This window comes from Pleuronectes platessa, chromosome 13 (genome assembly GCF_947347685.1).
Source record: "Pleuronectes platessa chromosome 13, fPlePla1.1, whole genome shotgun sequence".
NCBI classification, from domain to species: domain Eukaryota; kingdom Metazoa; phylum Chordata; class Actinopteri; order Pleuronectiformes; family Pleuronectidae; genus Pleuronectes; species Pleuronectes platessa.
Window position 1 is genome coordinate 24,655,445 of NC_070638.1, and position 20,982 is coordinate 24,676,426.

At 42.7% G+C, this 20,982-nt stretch overlaps 1 protein-coding gene across 1 annotated transcript in view; it reads right to left on the reverse strand.

The window, feature by feature from the left end:
- dlgap1a (discs, large (Drosophila) homolog-associated protein 1a) overlaps positions 1-20,982 on the reverse strand; it is a 141,937-nt gene that overhangs the window by 38,043 nt on the left and 82,912 nt on the right. Inside the window, exon 6 of the mRNA XM_053438941.1 lies at positions 1,085-1,367. Coding sequence (XP_053294916.1) covers positions 1,085-1,367 — 283 coding nt within the window. The remainder of the gene's footprint in view (positions 1-1,084; positions 1,368-20,982) is intronic.

A 20,982-nucleotide genomic window follows, 5' to 3' on the forward strand; every position in this document is an offset into this window, starting at 1 on the left:
AGTCCACGTACTTCCATCTACGCAACATTTGTCTGCTGTATCTTCCGACGAGGTGAATTCAGGGACCGTCAGAAATGCTAACGTCCGCTGGCTTAGCCACTACTTGTCGACTTTTGGCTCCTGTGGTGTCATTCAAGTTTCTGCAAGCCCAGACAATCAGATTCGACTCAAAACGAGGTTCCACTGTGTTTTAAGCTTAAAAGTCCACCAGAAGTGAATAGACCAGTTGACATTAGCAATTCGGACGGTCCCTCAGACATTTAGGCTTTAAAACGCAGTGTAAATGACATAGTTAAATATGAATGTCGGGGCTTGTGGACACTTGGATGACACCACAGGAGCAGTATGGATGCACGTTATGTTTTTTACGTCTGAATATAAGCCCCTATCTTTAGGTTGTACAGGAATCGGCTGCTACCTGGCTGCTGAGCTTTTTACCCCTGAAACTCCGGCGTTGTTTTGTGGACTCAAATACTTCACCCACACCTCACCCCGGCATAGGGGGGAATAGATAATGATTGAATTATCATTTTTGGGTGAAGTATTCCTTTGGTGAAGGTCATCCATAACCTCGCTCTACCATACCTTACTGAACTCCTGCGCATTGACACACCCTCCCTCAGATCATCTTCTTCCATCCCCCTCACTGTGCCACCTGCCAGTTTGACAATCATGGGATCTAGAGCCTTCAGCCACTCTTGAACTCTCTACCACCAGACATTCATAACATTGACTCTCTCTCCATTTTTAAATCTCATCTCAAAACTCAACAAAATCTTTAAACTGGCATATTCAGTTTGATTGTCTTCCATTTGGCAAAACTGAAAGGGCCTATAAATATAAGTGTTATTGTTACTATCATTGTGCATCTTTACTTAAGTACGTACAGGTAGCATTCATAATCTTTATGCAGGTCATTGACACACTTTTCTGAAGTAAGAAGTGTTTGCTGAATCTGACATTTTGTGCTTTTATGAACTAAAATAAGTGACATGTGAGAGAAATTTAGGATAAGAGTAACAAAATGTTTTTTACATGAGACCTACTGAGACGAAACATCCATTGCTGCCATGTAGTGCCCTACCTGTACTGCTCTGGATGGTCCTGACAGTAGTGGCAGAGGTTCGTGGTGGAGAGGATGGCAGCAGGAGCAGTGGTTTCCCCTCTTCTCCTTCTTCATCCCCCGAACAGCCCTGGTCAATTGCCCTCACATAGCTGGGACTTCGCATCCGGAAGCATCCTGGCATTGGCAGAGTGTCCATGGTTTCCAGGCTGTCAATGGCAGCCTCCATGGCCTTGGACTGCATCTCACTGTAGACCTGCTCACACAACTGCTCAATTTGCCCATTTACCTCCACTTCACTCAGCTGGTGGAAGAGCAGGAAGAGAGAGGAAAGGATTCATTCAATACATTATAAAGCTTTTTAAGGGGCACTGTAGTTAGTCACAGATTGCACTATAAGAGGTATTTTTGTATGCAAGTCAAAAAGTTTGTATGTGAAAATCATTTTATAATACAGATTGTTCCTGTCCATGATTGGTTGAGCCTTGTTCCAAGCTGTTGTAAAACACTCCTTAAACATAGACCTGTGACCACATCCCATCAGTAGCACTGTGCCATAAATTAAACCATTAATCCAAAAAACAAAAAGCCACAAATATGCCTTATTGTTGTTTGGTTGCTGTGTAAGGGTAGCTAGACAGAATAATAATAATACATTTGTTATAAATAAATTCTTGAATATGTCCATTTATGAAAGGTTTCCAGAAATATGTAGTCACCGTTTTATAAAGTCAAGTTGAGGCTGTGATTATAATCACTGACAAAATCATTACTTGGTCAGATAGATTGTCGCAAAATAATAGCCATAATAAATGGTTAGCATTCTCAAATGTTAAATAAGATTTCTCTCTGAACCGCACTCCTGATCCTTTAAATATCAGGGCTGTAATATGTAACTTGATCTTCACACAGGACTGCGGCCTCTCATCTGTGAGGTGGGAGTGATATTTTAATTTGATGTCATTCATGTTTCAGAAGACCTGTTCGGCAGGGGCAGAGCTGGGGATGGCTTCTGGAGCTGCAGCCCCGAATGTTTTTTCATAAGCCCCAAACAATTTTTTGCGGTACAATAAAATTATAATAATAATGTAATCTAGAATAGTATCAGCAGTTTACCCAGCTACAGATGTTCCTTAAATGCATTGCCTTAAAGAGATAATTTACCAGAAAATTTAAATCCACTCATTATCCTATCTGCTAAATTTTGCAGACTAGGATGAATCAGGAATTTAGTGTTTGGTTGTGTATTCCAACTAAAAAAAATTACCTAAATAAGTGATTAAATAGTTAAATAAAATGTTATCTAGTTTAAAACAACTGTTTTAATAAATAAAGTTTAAAATGTAGACAACAAATCATGTTTAAAAAAATGATGTTATAATACGTTTAAAAAGCTACATATGAATAGTAAGAAATTATGGTTTTAGTTTGTACGAGTTCATGGTGTAAAACAGCAACATTGGTCTTTGATTGGTGAAGGTGTGGTGTGTGTAGGGTTGGATATTGTTTAAATTGTATTGATTCGGCTTATAGATAACCCATTTCAATTCCAAAATGGTAAAAAAAAAAGAGGTCAAATGTTTAGGTAACAAAAATATCTTTAATGGACTGGACTGATGCACAGTAGCTGTGCTTCATATTTAACCGGGGCAGCAGTAGTAACAAAAGAAAACCCACAAAACTCATCTCAGACCGTTATCAGACATAATCAATGTCTTTAACCCAACTGTGTAAATTAGTAGTAACAGAGATAGAGGTGAATGTTGAAACTTTTTGCCTTGAAAATACTGGTGTTTAAATGAACCAAAAAACACTGTCGCAGCTCGCTCTCCCTAGCTCTACTGGAGGTGATAGTGAGGTACTACAAGTGCTAGCCGAAGATAACTCACTCAAGCTCGGAGACTGCAGGACATTAAACGCTGTATAGTCTTTCAGATTGACGCCATGCTGCCTTAAATGTTTGGTGAGCTTCCCACATGTAATACACTTTGCCCTGTTGTCTTAGACACGTTAGCCATGCATGCTAGGTCACGTCTAAACAAATTGACAGGCTGTTGCGTAGTGCATGACGTATTCATGTAGGCAGGTCCTGGCTGATACATACAACGTCCTCGCAGTTTAAGAACAGATAAGCAGATCAGAACAAAAAAAATATATAACGAGCCCCTGGTACTGGGCATTTTAGATTCTGTTCTAATTTGGAACCGAGTTTCGGTTCCCAGCCCTAGTGGTGTGAGAGATGTAAGAGAGAGGGAATATTAAAGGTAGAGACTTGCTTGACGAAGAGTAACCTCGGAAAAACGAGTGCTTTTGAATGAATGTCACTGTGAATATGTTTGACTACAATTTGATGAATCTCTGGATGTAATTGACACAGCTCAGCTTGTTGTATTTTTATGGCTTTCAAGGATTCTACAACAAAGGTGGACTTTCCCATTCTTTTGCACTTAAAGGAGAGAACAATAGGTGAGGATATAAACATGAGTTTAAAAGACATGCTCATAAAAATGACTGTAAACTGGTGCCAATTCCTATTGATGGGACCCCGGCAATGTGCATTCTGGTTTTATAGTACTGTATCCTAATTACCCAGATTTACCCGACTTCGTAAATTATCACTGTGTGATTCATCAGCAGGCCTTGGTTGGGAAGGTCGTGAACTATTTTCATTTAATGACAATGGTGGTCAAACTAATAAACCTGATTGGAGGAAAAGCGCTTCAGCACCGCTTGTCAAGGCGTTATTGGATCGAGGAGCACCGGGATATGTCAGATGATGCATGGCTATTGGACCTGGGGTTTCTGACTGACCTAACAGCAAAACTGAACGCACTCAAAAACGAGCTCCAGGGAAAAGGCTGACATCTACATTTTTGTTTTTGTCTGTGACATTGCGCCCCCTTAGGAGAGTGTCCGCGCCCCCGCTTTGAGAACCACTGTTCTAGACCAGGGGTTTTCAACTGGTTTTGTCCCAGGGACCACCATTCGGACTACAAAATAATCCACGGCTAACTGATGTGCCTACGCGCTCGCGTGCCTATGCGTCTGTGTGCGTGCATGCATTTGGATTGAAGGAAGTTTTAACATTTGGCTTTCCATGTTGGTTGAAAAATGAAAAACAACAAAAACGGTTGATTTTCAGTGCTTAAGAATTGAAAACAAAATTTAAATGAAGTTTGTAGTTGTACTATATCTCAGATCCATATGTACGTCAATATATAACGTTCATGACTTAAATGTACAGACATGTAGCTGACATGTTGAGAGAACGTTAAAGTAACGGTGATCAATAACAATCAACATAGACTGGGGCTACAACTGAAGAATAAGATGACAAAGTAATGCAGAATATGTCACAAATGATAATCATACAATGTCACACAAACAATTGGGACATGCTTAGGCCCGATGAAGCCTATTCATTCTGTTGGAGAACTGCTACTGGATAGACGTAAGTCTTAGAGCTCTCCTAAGAAATTGTTTCTCAACCAGCGAACGTGGTAAAGTTGACTGTTATTGCAATTAATTGTTTTGGCTATTATGCCAATTTATTTGTCTTATTAAAAACTATTAGTTTTTCTATCTTTTGTTTTATTTAATATTCTCATTATTAATTCTGCCCTTATGGGCTTTCTTTTTGGGCAAATAAAAATTCCCATCATACAAACTACATCTCCAAGACCTCCTGAGAGTTTTTCTACCTAGCTCAACCGTTCTTCTGCATCTACCTTTAACCTGCATGCACAGGGGAGAACTATTGGCAGTTTCTAGCCCCTAGCCGGTTTCAGGGTTCCCCTCATCACCTTTATTTAATTTTGACATAATTTTTTTATTTAGATATTTTTCACGAAAGAGTAATCTGGAAATGTGTTGAAATATCAAAGCGAATTTCGCGGACCCCTGCAATGCCATCCGGTTGAAAACCCCTTTTCTAGACCATGGCTCATATTAGGTGACTTAATGTGATCTTCTCATTGCAAGTGTGTTGATTTTTTTTGTCTTTGCTGTCTGATATTAACACAATAATTCCCTTATACAAAATAGGCCACATGCCTTTTTTGGAGTCGGAATGAAATTAAATAATGAAACTTCAAATTGAATGTGTGTTGTAAAATTCTTAAAGCAAGACATGCTAGATAACAACATATGCTAGTTACATTGTTTTGTTTGCTGCATCGATTTGAAAGTTGGACCAAACTATTTCATGTTATTGAAATAGAATTAGCCTAAATTAAGGGCTGCAAGCTTGTAGTTCAATCTGGCTTATTCTCTCAGTGCTGCAATAGGTAGATCTTGCCTTTCACCAAGGCCAAGGTCGGGGATCTGGAGACTAAAGATTAAGACTAGATTAAGATGCATTTATTTGTCCCAAACAAATGCACATACAGGCACACTCATGCAATGTAGGGAAATTTTACCTCTGCTTTTAACCCATCTGGTGCGAACACACAAAGCAGTGAGCAGCCATGTACGGCGCACGGGGAACAGATGTTGGGGGAGTAAGGTGCCTTGCTCAGGGGCACTAGACAGGGTAGTTCTGTTTGAGCTCACCCTTGTAGCTATGTAACAGCGATGTCTTCTCTCTCTCCCTGTTGCTCCACTGCTCTTTCTTGCTTTGAGTGTCTAATGTTTACTTACTCCTCTGCCTCCCTTAACAGTAGTGGTACATGTAATAAATGTAGTGTGTTGGTAGCGATGGAGGCGAGGCTTAGCGACTTAGAAGCTCGGCTCCACAGCTTAGAACCTCCGCTAGCTGTAGTTAGCCATCTCCCGCTAGCCGCGGAGCCACCTAGTTTAGCACGTAGCTTAGCCTCAACTAGCAGTCCCTCTACTTGTCACGTGCAGCCGGGAGCCCAGGGCGTCTGGGTGACGTCCGGAGGGGGCATAGTGCTTGTCTTAAAAAGCCCACGATTGAAGAGCCACCAGCTCATGTTTCAAATAGATTCGCTCCACTCAGCGAGGCACCTGCTGATAAACAAACTCTGATTATTGCCGACTCGGTTCTGAGAAACGTCGGGTTAGCAACACCATAGTCAGCTGTATCCCAGGGGCCAGAGCCGGCGACAGAGCTGGTTAGCCAGAGGTTGCTGGCTAAAACTAAACGTAAATACAATAAAATCGTAATTCACGTTGGCAGCAATGACTCCCGGCTTCGTATGTCGGGGGTCACTAAAGTTAAAGTTATTATCTAGGAATATTACTCAGTCTATTACATGACAACCCATAGTTGGGACTAGGAAACAGAGCTGCAGTGCTAAACACTTCTCTGAGCTCCCTCTGGATCAGTCACACGACCCTATAGAGATCGTGTCTGTCCACCGTCCGATTAAATTATTGAAATTAAACAATAACATAGCGAGAACTCCACACAAACATCTAAAAAAAATTTAAATAACCTCTGAAACAATACAGGAAACTAAGACTTTTAAATGTGGTCTTTTAAACATTAGATCACTCTCAACTAAGGCTATTTTAGTTAATGAACTAATCTCCGATTACAACATAGATTTATTGTCCCTTACTGAGACATGGCTGCATCCTGATGAATATGTCAGTCCAAATGATTCTACTCCCCCCAGTCATATACATTTACAGGTTCCCAGAGAATTTGAGCGAGGAGGTGGAGTTGCTGCTATTTTTAACTACAGTCTATCAATTAAACCTAAACCTAAACTCAGCTATAACTCATTTGAATGTCTTGTTCTTAGTCTTCCATGCCAATCCAGGAAACAACAACAGCCAATCCTATTTGCTGTAGTTTACCGTGCTCCGGGGGCTTATACCAAATTTTTAACGGAATTCCCTGAGTTTTTAACAAACCTAGTCCTAAAGCCCCAACAAATTATTATTGTTGGTGACTTTAAAGGGGACATATTATGAAAATTCCACTTTTGCAGTGGTTCTACACGTTAGTCTGGGCTACTGGCATGTCTACCGTCCCAAAAACTCTGGAAAAAAACAACTCCCGCGATTTGTTGTGGTTCCTCTATGTCAGAAACGATACGCTAGAGTTCACGAATGGGATTACTACCGAAATAAACATCATAGTGACACCATGCCCATGTAGGGTGTCTTGCTACATGGCCTTGGACGAGCATGCTAACGCTAGCATTAGCGCGCGAGCTAACGCTAGTCGGGGAGCCGGGCTCGCGATCCGGTTCGCTCGCTGCTGCTACCCGTCAAACATTTAAGTGGCCGAATAAACAAGGGACCCCCGGGACACCTCTAAATGTTGACTCAACGGTTTGGAAGGATGCTGCTCATGCGTCAACTCAAGCTCCGCTGCGCTGGGGTGCTGGGGCTCTCGCAGCCTCTGGTTCAAAACGAAATGGTTGCAAGATTTTATCTTCGTCTCCAGTAGCCATATTTCTACAGAGGTAATGGATAGCTAAAAATCTGGGCGCTTGTATCTCGTGAAGGAGGGAGGGGAGGGGGATGAGGGGGGCGGGGCACTCAAAACAGGTCAATCTGAGGAAAGCTGTTTTAGACAGGGTAAAAACGGTGCTGTTTTAAATGATCCTTGTGGTATTTTGACCAAAATATGTTACAGACATTTCATTAAGACCCCAAGGAACCATATCAACTGTGGTAAAATGGGCATAATATGTCCCCTTTAATATTCATGTTGACAATAATAAAGATAGCCTTAGCGTAGCATTTATTTCGATACTAGACTCAATTGGTGTCAGTCAGTGTCAACCTACCCATTGTTGTAACCACACACTTGACCTTGTATTATCGTACTGTGTCGGGAATTGAACATTTGACAGTTCTTCTGCGCAATCCAGTTCTATCAGACCATAATTTAATAACCGTCTATTTTTCAATAACTGAATATATGCCACTAATAAAAAACTCATTTTCTAGATGTCTACCTACCTGACCATGTAGCTAAATTTAAGGAAATAATTCCAATTACATTTAAACCCGTATTATCCGTAGATATAAACAACAAATTCTTTAAAAACCAGAGCTCCATTGAGAGCGACCACCTCTTTACGATTAACATTAGACTCAATAGCGCTTCTAAAAAAGAAAAATGTCAAACATTGTAAATTAGCTCGATGGTATAATTCCCAGACAAATGAGTTAAAACAATTATCAAGAAAACTAGAAAGGAAGTGGCGCTCCATCAACCATGTTGAAAATCTCATAGACTGGAAGAATAGTGTTAAAGAATATAAAAAGGCTCTCCACAAAGCAAGAGCTGCCTACTATTCAAAACTAATAGAAGAAAACAAAAACAACCCCAGGTTTCTCTTCAGCACTGTAGCCAGGCTGACAGAGAGGCACACCTCCACCGAACCCAGTATTCCTCGGTCCCTAAATAGCAATATCTTTATGACCTTTTCCATTGAAAAATGTTTAAGTATTAGAATAATAATCTCAGGTACTAAACCAACAACCTGTATCCTAGATCCGACTCCGACAAAATTATTTAAAGAAATTCTGCCCCTAATTGATAGTTCGTTACTTAATACAATCAATCTGTCATTATCATCAGGTTATGTACCACAGTCTTTTAATAAAGCTGTAATCAAACCCCTTCTCAAAAAAACCACAGTAAACCCAGAGGTTTTAGCCAGTTACAGGCCAATATCTAATCTCCCCTTTATGTCTAAAATCTTAGAAAAAGTTGTAGTCAATCAGCTGTGTGAGTTTCTCCAGGAAAATAATATATATGAAGACTTTCACTCTGGGTTCAGAGCCAATCACAGCACAGAGACAGCCTTAGCAAATTACCTTCTAATAGCTTCAGATCAGGGACTTGTGTCTTCGGCACAATTGACCATCAAATTTTAACAGTTACATGAATGGAACCGCCCTTAACTGGTTTAAATTCTGATCTCCCCCAATTCGTGCAAATTAATGATGAGTCATTAATCTCATTATATATGCTTCCACTAGGAAACATAATCAGGACACACTCTGTAAACTTCCACTGCTATGCCTATGACACCCAATTATACTTGTCATTAAAACCTGAACAAAGTAGTCAATTAAATAAACTACAAGCATGTCTCAAGGTCATAAAAACCTGGATGACCAGCAATTTTGTCTTATTAAATTCAGATAAAAGTTATAATACTTGGCCCTAAACACCTTAGAGATACATTATCTCAAGATATAGCTGCGCTAGACGACATTGCCCTTGCTTCCAATGAAACAGTCAGGAACTTGGGAGTGATCTTTGATCCTGATTTGTCCTTTAATTCACACCTAAAACAAATTCCTAAAACAGATGTCCTTTCGCAAAAAGATGCAGTAAAACTAGTTCACGCCTTTGTTACATCGAGACTGGACTATTGTAATTCATACTATCAGGCTCCAGCATTAAGTCGTTAAAGACTCTACAGCTTGTCCAAAATGCCGCAGCACGTGTCCTGACGAGAACCAAGAAAAGAGAGCACATTTCTTCAGTATTAGCATCGCTACACTGGCTTCCGGTTAAATCTAGAATAGAAATCAAAATTCTCCTCCTCACCTTCAAGGCCCTTAATAATTTAGCAAAATAGTTATTATCTGCCTACTCATTTCAAGTCTGTTCACTCAGAACAGTCTTGCGATTACTGTCTACAGCAGACAGGATCTTTTAGAGATCGGATCTTGTTCATCTACCCACTTTTTCGATGGTCCAAGGCTCATTCCCGAGATCGTCAGAGCTACCGAGGCTACTAACCCGGCGGCGCCGACCGTAAGTGCTCAAAGGCAGCGTCGAGATCGTAAACAAAGACGGAGGAAGAGACAAAATGGATGAGCTGCGGCTGCGGATCACCACACACAAATGGATTATGGACTGCAACATCATGATTTTCACAGAAACATGGCTCAACAGCAGCGTTCCCGATAGCGCCGTCGAGCTAACGGGACGCTACCTCCTCCGGGCGGATAGAACAGCTGATGACTCCGGTAAGACCAGAGGTGGGGGCCTGTGCATTTATGTGAACAAAGCTTGGTGCATGGACACTGTCACCATTGAGAGTCACTGCTCTCCTAACCTGGAATATATCATGGTTAAGTGCAGACCATTCTATCTGCCCAGAGAGTTTACATCTGCTGTTGTGACTGCAGCCTATATCCCCCCTGATGCTAATGCTAAGCTGGCAATGAAAGAACTGCATGCTGCCATTAGCAAACGACAGACTTCACACCCGGAGGCAGCCTTTATTGTTGCGGGTGACTTTAACCACTCCAGCCTGAAGACTGTACATCCCAAATTCCACCAACATGTCTCCTGTGCAACGAGAGGAGTCAAGACTTTGGACCATGTTTACACCAGCATGGCTGGTGCTTACAAAGCCGTCCCCCTCCCCCACCCAGGACAGTCTGACCACCTCTCTTTGGTCCTACTCCCAAATACACACCACTCATCAAACGTGTGAAACCCACAGTGAGGACAGTTAAAGTGTGGCCAGAGGGAGCAGACACTGCACTCCAGCTCCGGTTCGAACACACAGATTGGAGGGCGTTTGCCGTTCAGGCCATACTGGACTCCCACACGGACATCGACTCCTATGCCTCTTCCGTTCTGGACCACATCAACACCAACATCAACAGTGTCACCACCCTCAAACAAATCTCTAAATTCCCTAACCAAAAGCCATGGATGAACAGAGAGGTCCGCCTACTGCTGAAGGCACGAGACACCGCTTTCAGATCAGGTGATGCTCAGGCCTACAGTTCATCCAGGGCTGACCTGAAGAGGGGCATCAAGAAGGCCAAGCACTGCCACACGCTAAGGATTGATGAGCACTTCAAGAACACCGACCCCAGACGTATGTGGCAAGGCATCCAGCCTTTAACTGACTATAAACCCACCACCACCACCCCCCAAAACAGCGATGCCTCCTTCCCTGACGAGCTTAACAGCTTTTATGCTCGCTTTGACAGGGACAACCAGGAAGCGGCCATCAAGGCTGTGCTTACTAAAAACCACCAACCCCTCATACTCTCCTCCATCGACGTGTGTGCTGTTGGCCCTGATGGCATCCCCGGACGCGTGCTCAGGGCCTGTGCTGGGCAGCTAGCTGAGGTCTTGACTGACATATTCAACCTGTCACTGGCCCAAGCAGCTTTCCCCACGTGCTTTAAAACCACCCCCATCGTGCAGGTGCCCAAACACTCGACTGCAGCGATTCTCAACGACTTCCGCCCTGTTGCACTCACCCCCACCATTATGAAGTGCTTCGAGAGGATGGTCCTGGCTCACCTCAAAACCTGTTTACCACCCACACTGGACCCCTTCCAATTCACCTACCGCCAGAACAGGCACTTCACTCCGCACTCGCTCACCTGGACATTAACAACTACTATGTAAGAATGATGTTCATAGACAGCTTTCAACACAATCATCCCCTCCAAACTGATCACGAAACTCAGTGACCTAGGCATCAACACTTCCCTCTGCAACCGGATACTGGACTTCCTATCCAACAGACCCCAGTCTGTTAGGTTAGAGAACCACACCTCCTCAACCCTCATCCTGAACACCGGCGTGCCACAGGGCTGTGTGCTAAGTCCTCTCCTCTACTCACTCTTCACCTATGAGTGCATACCTGTACATGTATCTAATACCTTTGTCAAGTTTGCAGACGATACTACGGTGACTGGCCACATCAGCAACAACGATGAGTCGGCCTACAGAGAAGAGGTCCAGCACCTGCTGGTCCGTTCCCGGACCAGCAGGTTCAGGAACAGCTTCATCCTGCTCAACTCTGCACCACAGTGATAGCAGCCGCACCCACACCCACACCCACCTTCTCCAGTGACTATACTTCCCCTCTCCACCCTGGCTTGGACTGCCACTCATCCTCCTCCATCCACTGAACATTTGCACATTCACTGAACATTTGCATATTTGAACATTGACACATTTGAACATTTGTACATTTGCACTAGAATAATTTTTTCTACTACTGTATTATCCCACCTATCCCACCTATAGTGTATTCATATTTATATATTTATCTTGCTCATAGTGTATTCATCATTCTTATATACCTTACCTCTTAATACTGTTCATATTCCATGTATATTTCTAACTGTACATCCTATTTATTTTCATATTCCACTATGCACAATACTCTGCACTTTTACTGCCTTTTTTTGCACTTCTGGTTAGATGCTAAACTGCATTTCGTTGTATATGTACTTGTACTTTGCAATGACAATAAAGTTGAATCTAATCTGATCTAATCTAATATGGCGCCATTTTACCTTAAACGGCTGTTAGTACATTATCAACCCACTAGAGCACTCAGCTCCCAGAATTCAGGCTTACTTGTCGTCCCTAAAGTCTCTAAAAGTAGAGTAGGAGCCAGAAATTTCAGCCATCAAGCCCCTCTCCTGTGGAATAATCTCTCACTTTCAGTTCGGGAAGCAGACACCATCTGTACGTTTAAGAGTAGGCTTAAAACCTTCCTTTTTGATAAAGCTTAAAGTTAGAGCTGGTCCAGGTTTGTTTTAGACCTGTTCTTAGTTATGCTGCTATAAGTCTAGAAGGTCGATAACATCAACTGGCTGTATGCATTAATTAGTAACTTGTCCTATGTTCTAAAATGGGACATGTTAAGTTTAAAAAGGCATAGAGGTATTGATGTCTAATCTACTAAGTGGGCCACATGGCTTTCATAGTACTGCCATACAAACCAGTAGCCAGTCAGATTTACCTGAGCCTCAGTGTACCCTCAAGTTTGGCCTGTATCATTGATTGAAAGGCAAAAACACCTGACGCTAAGGTGCAAAGGGAATTTATGAAAGACGGAGCTTCTCTTTCCAGCTTCTCCTTCCTCTTCTCAAATCATTATCACATCAAAGTAATCCATATCTCACCAATAAATGTTACTGACTTGATCCCTTCCCCGGAGTTCCTTTGCCTTATCGCCTTATCCAGGGCCGCAGCTGTGCCCATATCATGGATTACGATCTGTGGATCGCGTATCAGAGGTCGCAATGGTGGATCCAGTTGGGCGTATTCGGTATCGTGCTGGCTGATCAGGATAATAATGGCGGATCCTTTATCATTGGCATCTGATAATGTTGGTGGACCACGACCGAGGTGGCAGCTGATGATGGATCCTAATTGGCGGCAGTGGACAATGACTGTGGACTATAGTGGCATCTGATCTTGATGGTGGATCATGATCTTGCTGGATTGCTGACCATTGACTATGATTGCAGCAGGACTTCTTGATATATAGTACACTTGACATCTATTGCACTTCTGTCCGTCCTGGGAGAGGGATCCCTCACATGTGGCGTCTCTGAGGTTTCTATGTATTTTTACCCTGTTACAAAGTGTTTAGTAGTTTTTCCTTACTCTTGTTGAGGGTTAAGGACAGAGGATGCCACACCATTTTAAAGCCCTATGAGACTAATTCTATTTTGTGAATATGGGCTATACAAATAAAATTTGATTGATTGATTGATTGATTAGTGTCATCTTTTCCTTGAGTTATGCACGTTTTTTCTTTTTGTTCTTAAAATCTTTAATCAATGTGTGCCAATCAAAGACAAATATCAATGAGTGCCTAGTGAAGATAAAAAAATACTATGACTCAGATACATTGTTTCAATTCTACAACATGCTTAATAATAACAGCAGCACACAATAGTTTTTAGCAGAAGTAATTCATACTCAATGAAAAGGTACATTTTGGGAAATTATTTTCAGCAGTGGATAAATCCAGATTTTGTGCTGTTGTACGTATTTGGGAAGATCACATGTCTTGTTTATAGCACATCAACCCCTGCATCAGCTATTATAGTACAAGAGGTTAGTTCCAAAATATAAAGGAATTGTGCATTTTGTGATAAAAGCATGAAATTTGGTACACTTATAGCCAAAGGCATTCTCAAAAGATTTGGATGTGGAGCCATCATGAATTTTCAACATGGCGCCCATGGCAGCCATTTTTCAAAATGTCCGCCAGCAACAACTGTTTTCTTATGAATGATGGATTTAATATGATATTTCAGACTTATTTACCATTCATACTACTTGGTAAATGTCTTTTGGATAGTGGAACATTTTCATTGAAAATTCAAAATGGCCGCCAACTGGTTAGATATGGATGATCTCTATGTTTAATTATACATTTATCTTGATGCAGAATTTGATTTGGGAACTTTGGAATTTCTAAGAATCTTCTTTCTATCTCAAAATACTCATGTTAAGCAAGGGAAACCTAGGGTCTATCACAGGGAAGACCAGTCACACTCGCCTTCACAGACACAAAGGGCTGTGCACTGTAAGTGGGATTTTTTGCACTTACACTGCCCAACACAACCTTTCTTGCATTTGCATGAGACAAATTCATAACTTGACTGGCCTGCATCTGGTAGGCATGTCCAGAAGGGTTCATAGTCCCCCTCAGGTGACTTTGACCAGCCCCATTCGCACGGTGAAGGTAGTTCTGGTGTTGACACCAGGACTGTACCCCACACGTGCCCTCCTTGGTATACAGCTCTCTTAACATGCTCTTCTAGGGCAGCCTTGGTAGGGGGGATTGTTTGCACATTGTGCCTCTTTGCAAATAACTTCCTCCTTGCCGTATTGATTTCTGTACATGTGCTGGTTCGGTCATAGACTAAGATAACAAACCTCTCAATTGTGGCCATTACCTCCTGTGGTATGTCATCTGGGGCTGAAGACACTTTCAACAGGGCAAGTGTAAGTTCTGGAAGCACAGACCATACAGCCCATGCAGTCTTTTTCCCATGGCCAACAAAGCTTGACACAGTGTCACAACCCGTCAATGCATGGAACACTGGTAGTGCACATGCTTTCTCGGGCCCGAGCCCCGCTGCAATTTCATGGGCTGCCAAATATCGAAAATTCTTACCAGTACCGAAAGCCAACCAAAGCTCATCCTCTGGTTGTAGAGTCTGAGCCACTGCCACAGCCAGCACCACATCATCAGTATCAACTGTTTGAATCATAATTTTGTGGTGGCCGTTTCTTGCTGCATGGGCTACGTGCAATAACATGCGACTATCCGCTTCCTCATGCGTGCAAGGAGCAATCGATGTCCTATCTGGGAGAGGTGGCTTGCTAAGGACTTCCATGTCACTTGTGATGACAAGCTGTTTATCCTCCTGCACAAACCATCTGAGCAGAGCCTCCGAGAGAAAGGCAAACAACTCAGTCTTATTGCTGTCAACTCTAAGAAAGTTTTGCCAGTTCCTGGGAATGGCTGCATCACCTACCACACGTCTCTGAATTCCAGTGCCACGCTTTGCTCTCGTAGCAGCTTTCAGAGAGTCAGACAAGTAGCAGTCCCACACCAGATCAAGCCTGGACACAGTTTCAAACTTTCTGGTCAGATATGGAATGAAGATCACATGGGCATAGTCATTGAAGGTTTTTACTGAACTTGGTTTCAGCATCTGGATGATGGCTGCCCCATCTACAATGGTGCAGGTAACCTTTGGACTGTCAGAGTATGCACTGTGAACTTGTTCCAGGCATGGAAGCAGATCACTCTTCACTCCCAGTCGGAGACCTCCCCCATCAGAAAGCGCTGGTGGACATGGTTGGTTCTCGTGTCGAAAGAACTCCTCTAGGTTTCCATCTCGGGTCTGGCAAGCAATGAATAACCTTGAAAAGAGCTCCATGTCCTGTTTGAGAGAGACCATTTTCTGTTTCGGTTTTGATACTCTCCTCACGGTTGAAGTACCAAACACCAGAAGCTTATTTCTTGCTATGGTGTTGTCCACTGTCTTTGTTCTCTCAACAAGGCGTTCTTTGGTGAAAGCTTCAAATTGGTGCTCTCCTATCTGCTTCACCTTTCTGACTACCTCAGCAGCTGAAGGTCCAGCAAGTTCCTTTGAGTGGAGAACATCAGGTCCTTGCTTTCCTCTTCAAATGGATTTCCAAAGTGTTCCATTGCACTAACCAAATATTGTACATCTTTGATGAATGAGACCTGGACACTTGTTGTTTGGTCATGGTGACGTGTGTTATCTGATTTCTTGGAATCAATCTCAAACTCCTGTATGGATCGTGCAACTTCTGGTCCTGCTACCATCCATCGCAATAGTGCAGATGGGTTGTCAGTAAGGCCCACAGCACCACCATCTCCTTTAATGCAAGCATTCATCTGCTCATGGGCCTGGTCAATGGCCATAGAGGAGAACACATTTTTTGTCTTCTGGACAGTGAATTTGCCTGCCTTGAATGCCTGAGCTACGTTAGGGTGTGTCCTTGGTAGTTCAGCCATGTCTCTCAGGTGAACTGGAATCCATCTTGCATAATGGGTGTGATCCATTGCATGAAACCACTTGGCTAGTTCTGTTAATGCATCAAGGTACATGGAGAAAGATGCCTCTCGCAAGGATCGCACAAATACTAGGACAAGCAGCTCTAGCTCAAGAACAATAGACCAGTATTGAAATTGTGGGATGTTTTCTGCTCTCTGGCTGCACCAAACTTCAAAAGCTAGAGGAACTTGATCTGTTTGAGTTTCACAATAGTTGTCATAAGCTCGGTGCTGCAGAACATTCAGAGCTGCTGCTGTAATTTGATGGGCTCTCCTGGTGCGTGATACATGGGCTGCTTTGAGGAAGGAGTCAGCTGTGCCTGGAGATGAGATGTCAGCTTGCACTAGTGCTTCAACCCAACCGCTTCCTTGCAACCAGTTCCCCAACATCTTCAAAGCTGCCATCTCAATATGTAGTCCACCAAACATTACCACCAGTTTATCTTCACCATATTTCTCTGGCCATTTAAACTTGATTTGTTTTGCCAGGGCATATAAAGGTTGGTCAAATGTGACGACTGGACTCTGGCCAGGATTCAAGTGTTCCACCGATTTACTTATGACATCAAGTGAATGCTTGATCATAGCCACAGTATGAGCACTTTCCTGAAAAAGTGGAAGAAGAACAGTGGAACATGTGGCACGAACTCCTGGTGTCTGGCGGCTAGCATGGAAGGCAGCCCAAGAGGTATCCAATGAATCACCTGCAGTTCTCTTGTTTTCAATGACCTCAGTTGCATTATCTAACCACTGGTACTCTTCCTTGGTATGCTGGCCGATGCCATCTCTAGTGAGTGATTGTACCTTCATTTCTGGAACCTGTGAGACCTTGATATTGCTAGCAACAGGGGAACCTCAGTGTAGTATGCTGGCAATCGGTCAATGGTCCTGGAACATCCTCCATCAGGGCCACTCAGTACAACAAGGCTTCGGTCAGTTCCTTCACCCACAAAAGACGGATGCTGGATTAAAGAGATTGCCGTGCCATGGAAAGAATCCCTAGCTGTTGTTGAACTGGGGTTATGATCAATATTGTCAACAGCAGCAGTGGTAAACACATGACTGCGCAACTGTGGAGGGCATACCACTTGCTCTCTATGGAACTGCTGGCAGACATGGTTTCCCATCTGAGTTGACAGCTGTAAAACACGATCATAGGATACGCTCAAGCCCAGATGTGCCATTTTATCTACAAGTTCCCTTTTACGTGTGTGGGCATGCAGCATCAGTCCTATGTATAATGGAACTGGCGTCTCCTGTGCAGTACTGTGTCTGACAAAAGCTGCTGTGTTTGATGCCCGCTTGTGCTTAACACTGTTTAATTTCAGCAACAGAGCAATAGTAAGTGCTGCAGAAGATGCTGCTTCTTCCATCTGGTCTTTGATGCTAGGTCCCTCTAAGATCATGTTAATAAGGGTAAGCAACAGCTGTGGCACAGAGTCCTCTTGGCATTTTTCAGGGAAACCATTAAATGGTTTGGCCTCACCGAAGATGTTACGTCGGACAATCTGTGCAGCACGTGCAATGTGCATAGCATCTTCGTTGTTATCCTGCTCACAGGCTTTGGCAAGAGCAGTGCCAATGTCAGATTCAAAGGCCATTAGGACATCTCTCCCCTTGGTGTAAACTCGCATATCGGGGAACTCTGCAAGAAGTCTCTGTTTCAGCCGTGTAGAGTGAACTCTGTTATCAACCTCTACACCTAGCTGTTCCATCCGTGACTTGTAGAGCTGGGCAAGTTCAGCTAGTTTAAATATAGGTGCCGACCCATCTTGCTGTCTGGTCTCTTCTATATAAAGCACCAACTGAGCAAACACAACACTAGAAGTTGACGCTGCATGTCCCTGGCCATTACCTTGAAGACCTTCTAAGTTTGCCCCTCTGGCACGATTATAGAGACCTATTAGGCATCTGGTATGATACTTGGCTTCTATAGCCACCATGTCCCCAGCACTAAGTCGTCCAAGCAATTCTGTGTCTTGGAGTAGGGTTGCAGCAGCGCGCACCCGATTGTCCAATTGGAAGGTTGCAGCCTCATGAAGGCCTTCATTGCCAGCAGGCTGTTTACAAAAAAAACAGATGTCTTCCTGTCTCATTTCAGGAGTCCGGATCGGTTGGGACCTTCTGAGTTTCGATTCTGACTGTTGATCAGGACATTCACCCGAAGCTCGCTTTTTTGCTCTTTGCAACTTGGTTTCGTTGTACTTCAGCCTGCATGTGTGATGGTATTGTGCTTTGTTTGCAATCATGGCAGCTTCAATACCATGGCCCTCATCCAGTCTTCCAATTGACAACGTTGAAGAGAGCTGACCAAGTTCATTAAACTGGATTAACTGCTCCGCAAGTGAAGTGTATCCACTCCCCTTGTCTGCTCGCGTGGACTGCAAAGGACATCTCAATGCCTCTGCCGTGTGCTCTTGGCATATAATGCAGAGATTCCAGTCAGTCTTGGCTGTGCAAGATGTTGATGGTCCTTGACCATCAAAATTCACAAGCTGGAACTTCTTCGACATTTTGTCAGGTAAGAAAAACAATGTCTGCAGTAAAGGCAGAGGGGTTATCCTTTTACCACCTTTTACTACAGGGAAACACATTCAAGTATGGGATACAACTAGGTTCGGATAACATTACCCTACACCTAGCCCGATCGTTCATCCAGTACCATTTAATTCCTGTGCGATCTGTACACCATCCGGGTAACTATATGAAAATCATATAAAGCCCCGTTACCCTTGGCTCGGCTCTCCCGCGCTGGCACATCCTGTCCATTCAGGTGCGGCTATCTTACTACATCTAACTCTGTAAGCTAAGCAGATGTGGGCCTAGAATTAGATAGCATTTAGGAAACTAAACTACACTACCACTTAACTTACACCACAACTAGCACATTAAATACAGAAAAGGGCAATGGATGGGTTTCCCAAAGGAAAAAAGCATGTTCTTAGCCTACGCACGTGCTTTGTGCCCATTGTGATGCATGGGCACGTGCGTAGGCTAAGTACGTGCTTTTTTCCTTTGGGAAACCCATAAGAGGAGTGTGTTTAGCTGGCACTGAACCCCATGCTGAGTTTCACAGCAGTGGTGTCACCAGTGTGCCCTGGTTGTGCTTCAACATCCACTCTATTACTTTTTTTTTTTTCTTTTTTTTTTTTCATTGGGTAACATTTCAATTACAATAAAATAGATGATAGTGTACTTGAAATTATAGATTTAATTTCAGAAATATGGCTGCCATCTTGTTGTAGGTGACCAGTGGTCACCAAGTGTGACTATTGTGGTCACCATTTCTGAGTTAGAAGGAAGCTTCTGGCCAATTGTAAAGTTCCAAATTTGAATTCTGCACAAAGAAAAGGAAATAAAAAATAATACTGGTTTGACACCGAGATCACCCATATCAGACAGTCATAAAAGTGATGGCTGCAATCTTGAAGATGTCAGCCATCTTGAATATTTAATGACAAATTTAGATTATCCAAAAGACATTTACCAAGTACTATGTATGGTAAATAAGCCTGAAACATCATATTATATCCATCATTCATAAGCGAACAGTTGTTACTGACAGCCATTTTGAAAGATGGCTGCCATGGGCGCCATTTTGAAAATTCATGGTGGCTCCATATCCAAATCTTTTGAGAATGCCTTTGGCTATAAGTGTACCAAATTTCATGCTTTTATCACAAAATGCACGATCGTTCTGGTTACCAGCTGCACTATTATAACTTCAAGCTCTCTTGACATCTTTCAATTCGATTAAATTCAAGTTAACTATATTTGTATCGCACGAAACAATAATATACATTATCGTCTCAAGGCACTTTACATCTTTGTCTTTTGTATTCTATGTGTATGGGACCCTTTTTTTCATCCTAGATTTTTGTTTAATTTTTAGTTAGTTATTTTTTGGATCTGTCGCATGTTCATAACATCACAGATGTCCCCCCCCCCCCCCTTATATTTCATGTTTCATAGGACAACAAATAAGTGATGACTTTCTTTCTGTCAAAATTATGGATCTTTCTAAATCTCTTTTCATCTCTTTTCACCCATCTAGGACAGCACTTGCCACCTTACATTTAAGACTGTAACAGGATTAACAGGATTGTCTGCAGTTGATGTACACACTTGATGTAATCTCTGGCTATTTAAATGATAAATCCTCCTGCCCTCTGACGTATCTCATACAGTGTTGTGCATGAACGAGTTCAAAAGAACGCGTTCATTAAACACGTCCATTATTATGAGAACGATGATCTGAACGCAACCTAATGACAAATAATGAATTTGAACGGTAAACATGTTCATATTGTAGTGTCCTCGCTTATAGACGACGGGAAACTTCTCTCTTTATGTGTAACTTTATTAAAGTCCAACAAACACAACACACTCCGACACTCCTAACATCCACCACCGTATTCTTCACTCCCCTTCCTCATTCACCCTTGACACGCCAACTCATCAGCCAATGAGAGCATGCCATCTCCCATAACCCCACAGCCATTGGTCTAGAACTGTCACGTGCCACACCCCGACCTATTCACTGACCCTCAGGAAATATCAATACTTATTTAACACTGTGTACTTAGCTGAACACAAGTCATAACAAACACATAGCAGTCAAACAGAACATAAACCTAACTACCAAGCTGTTACAATATT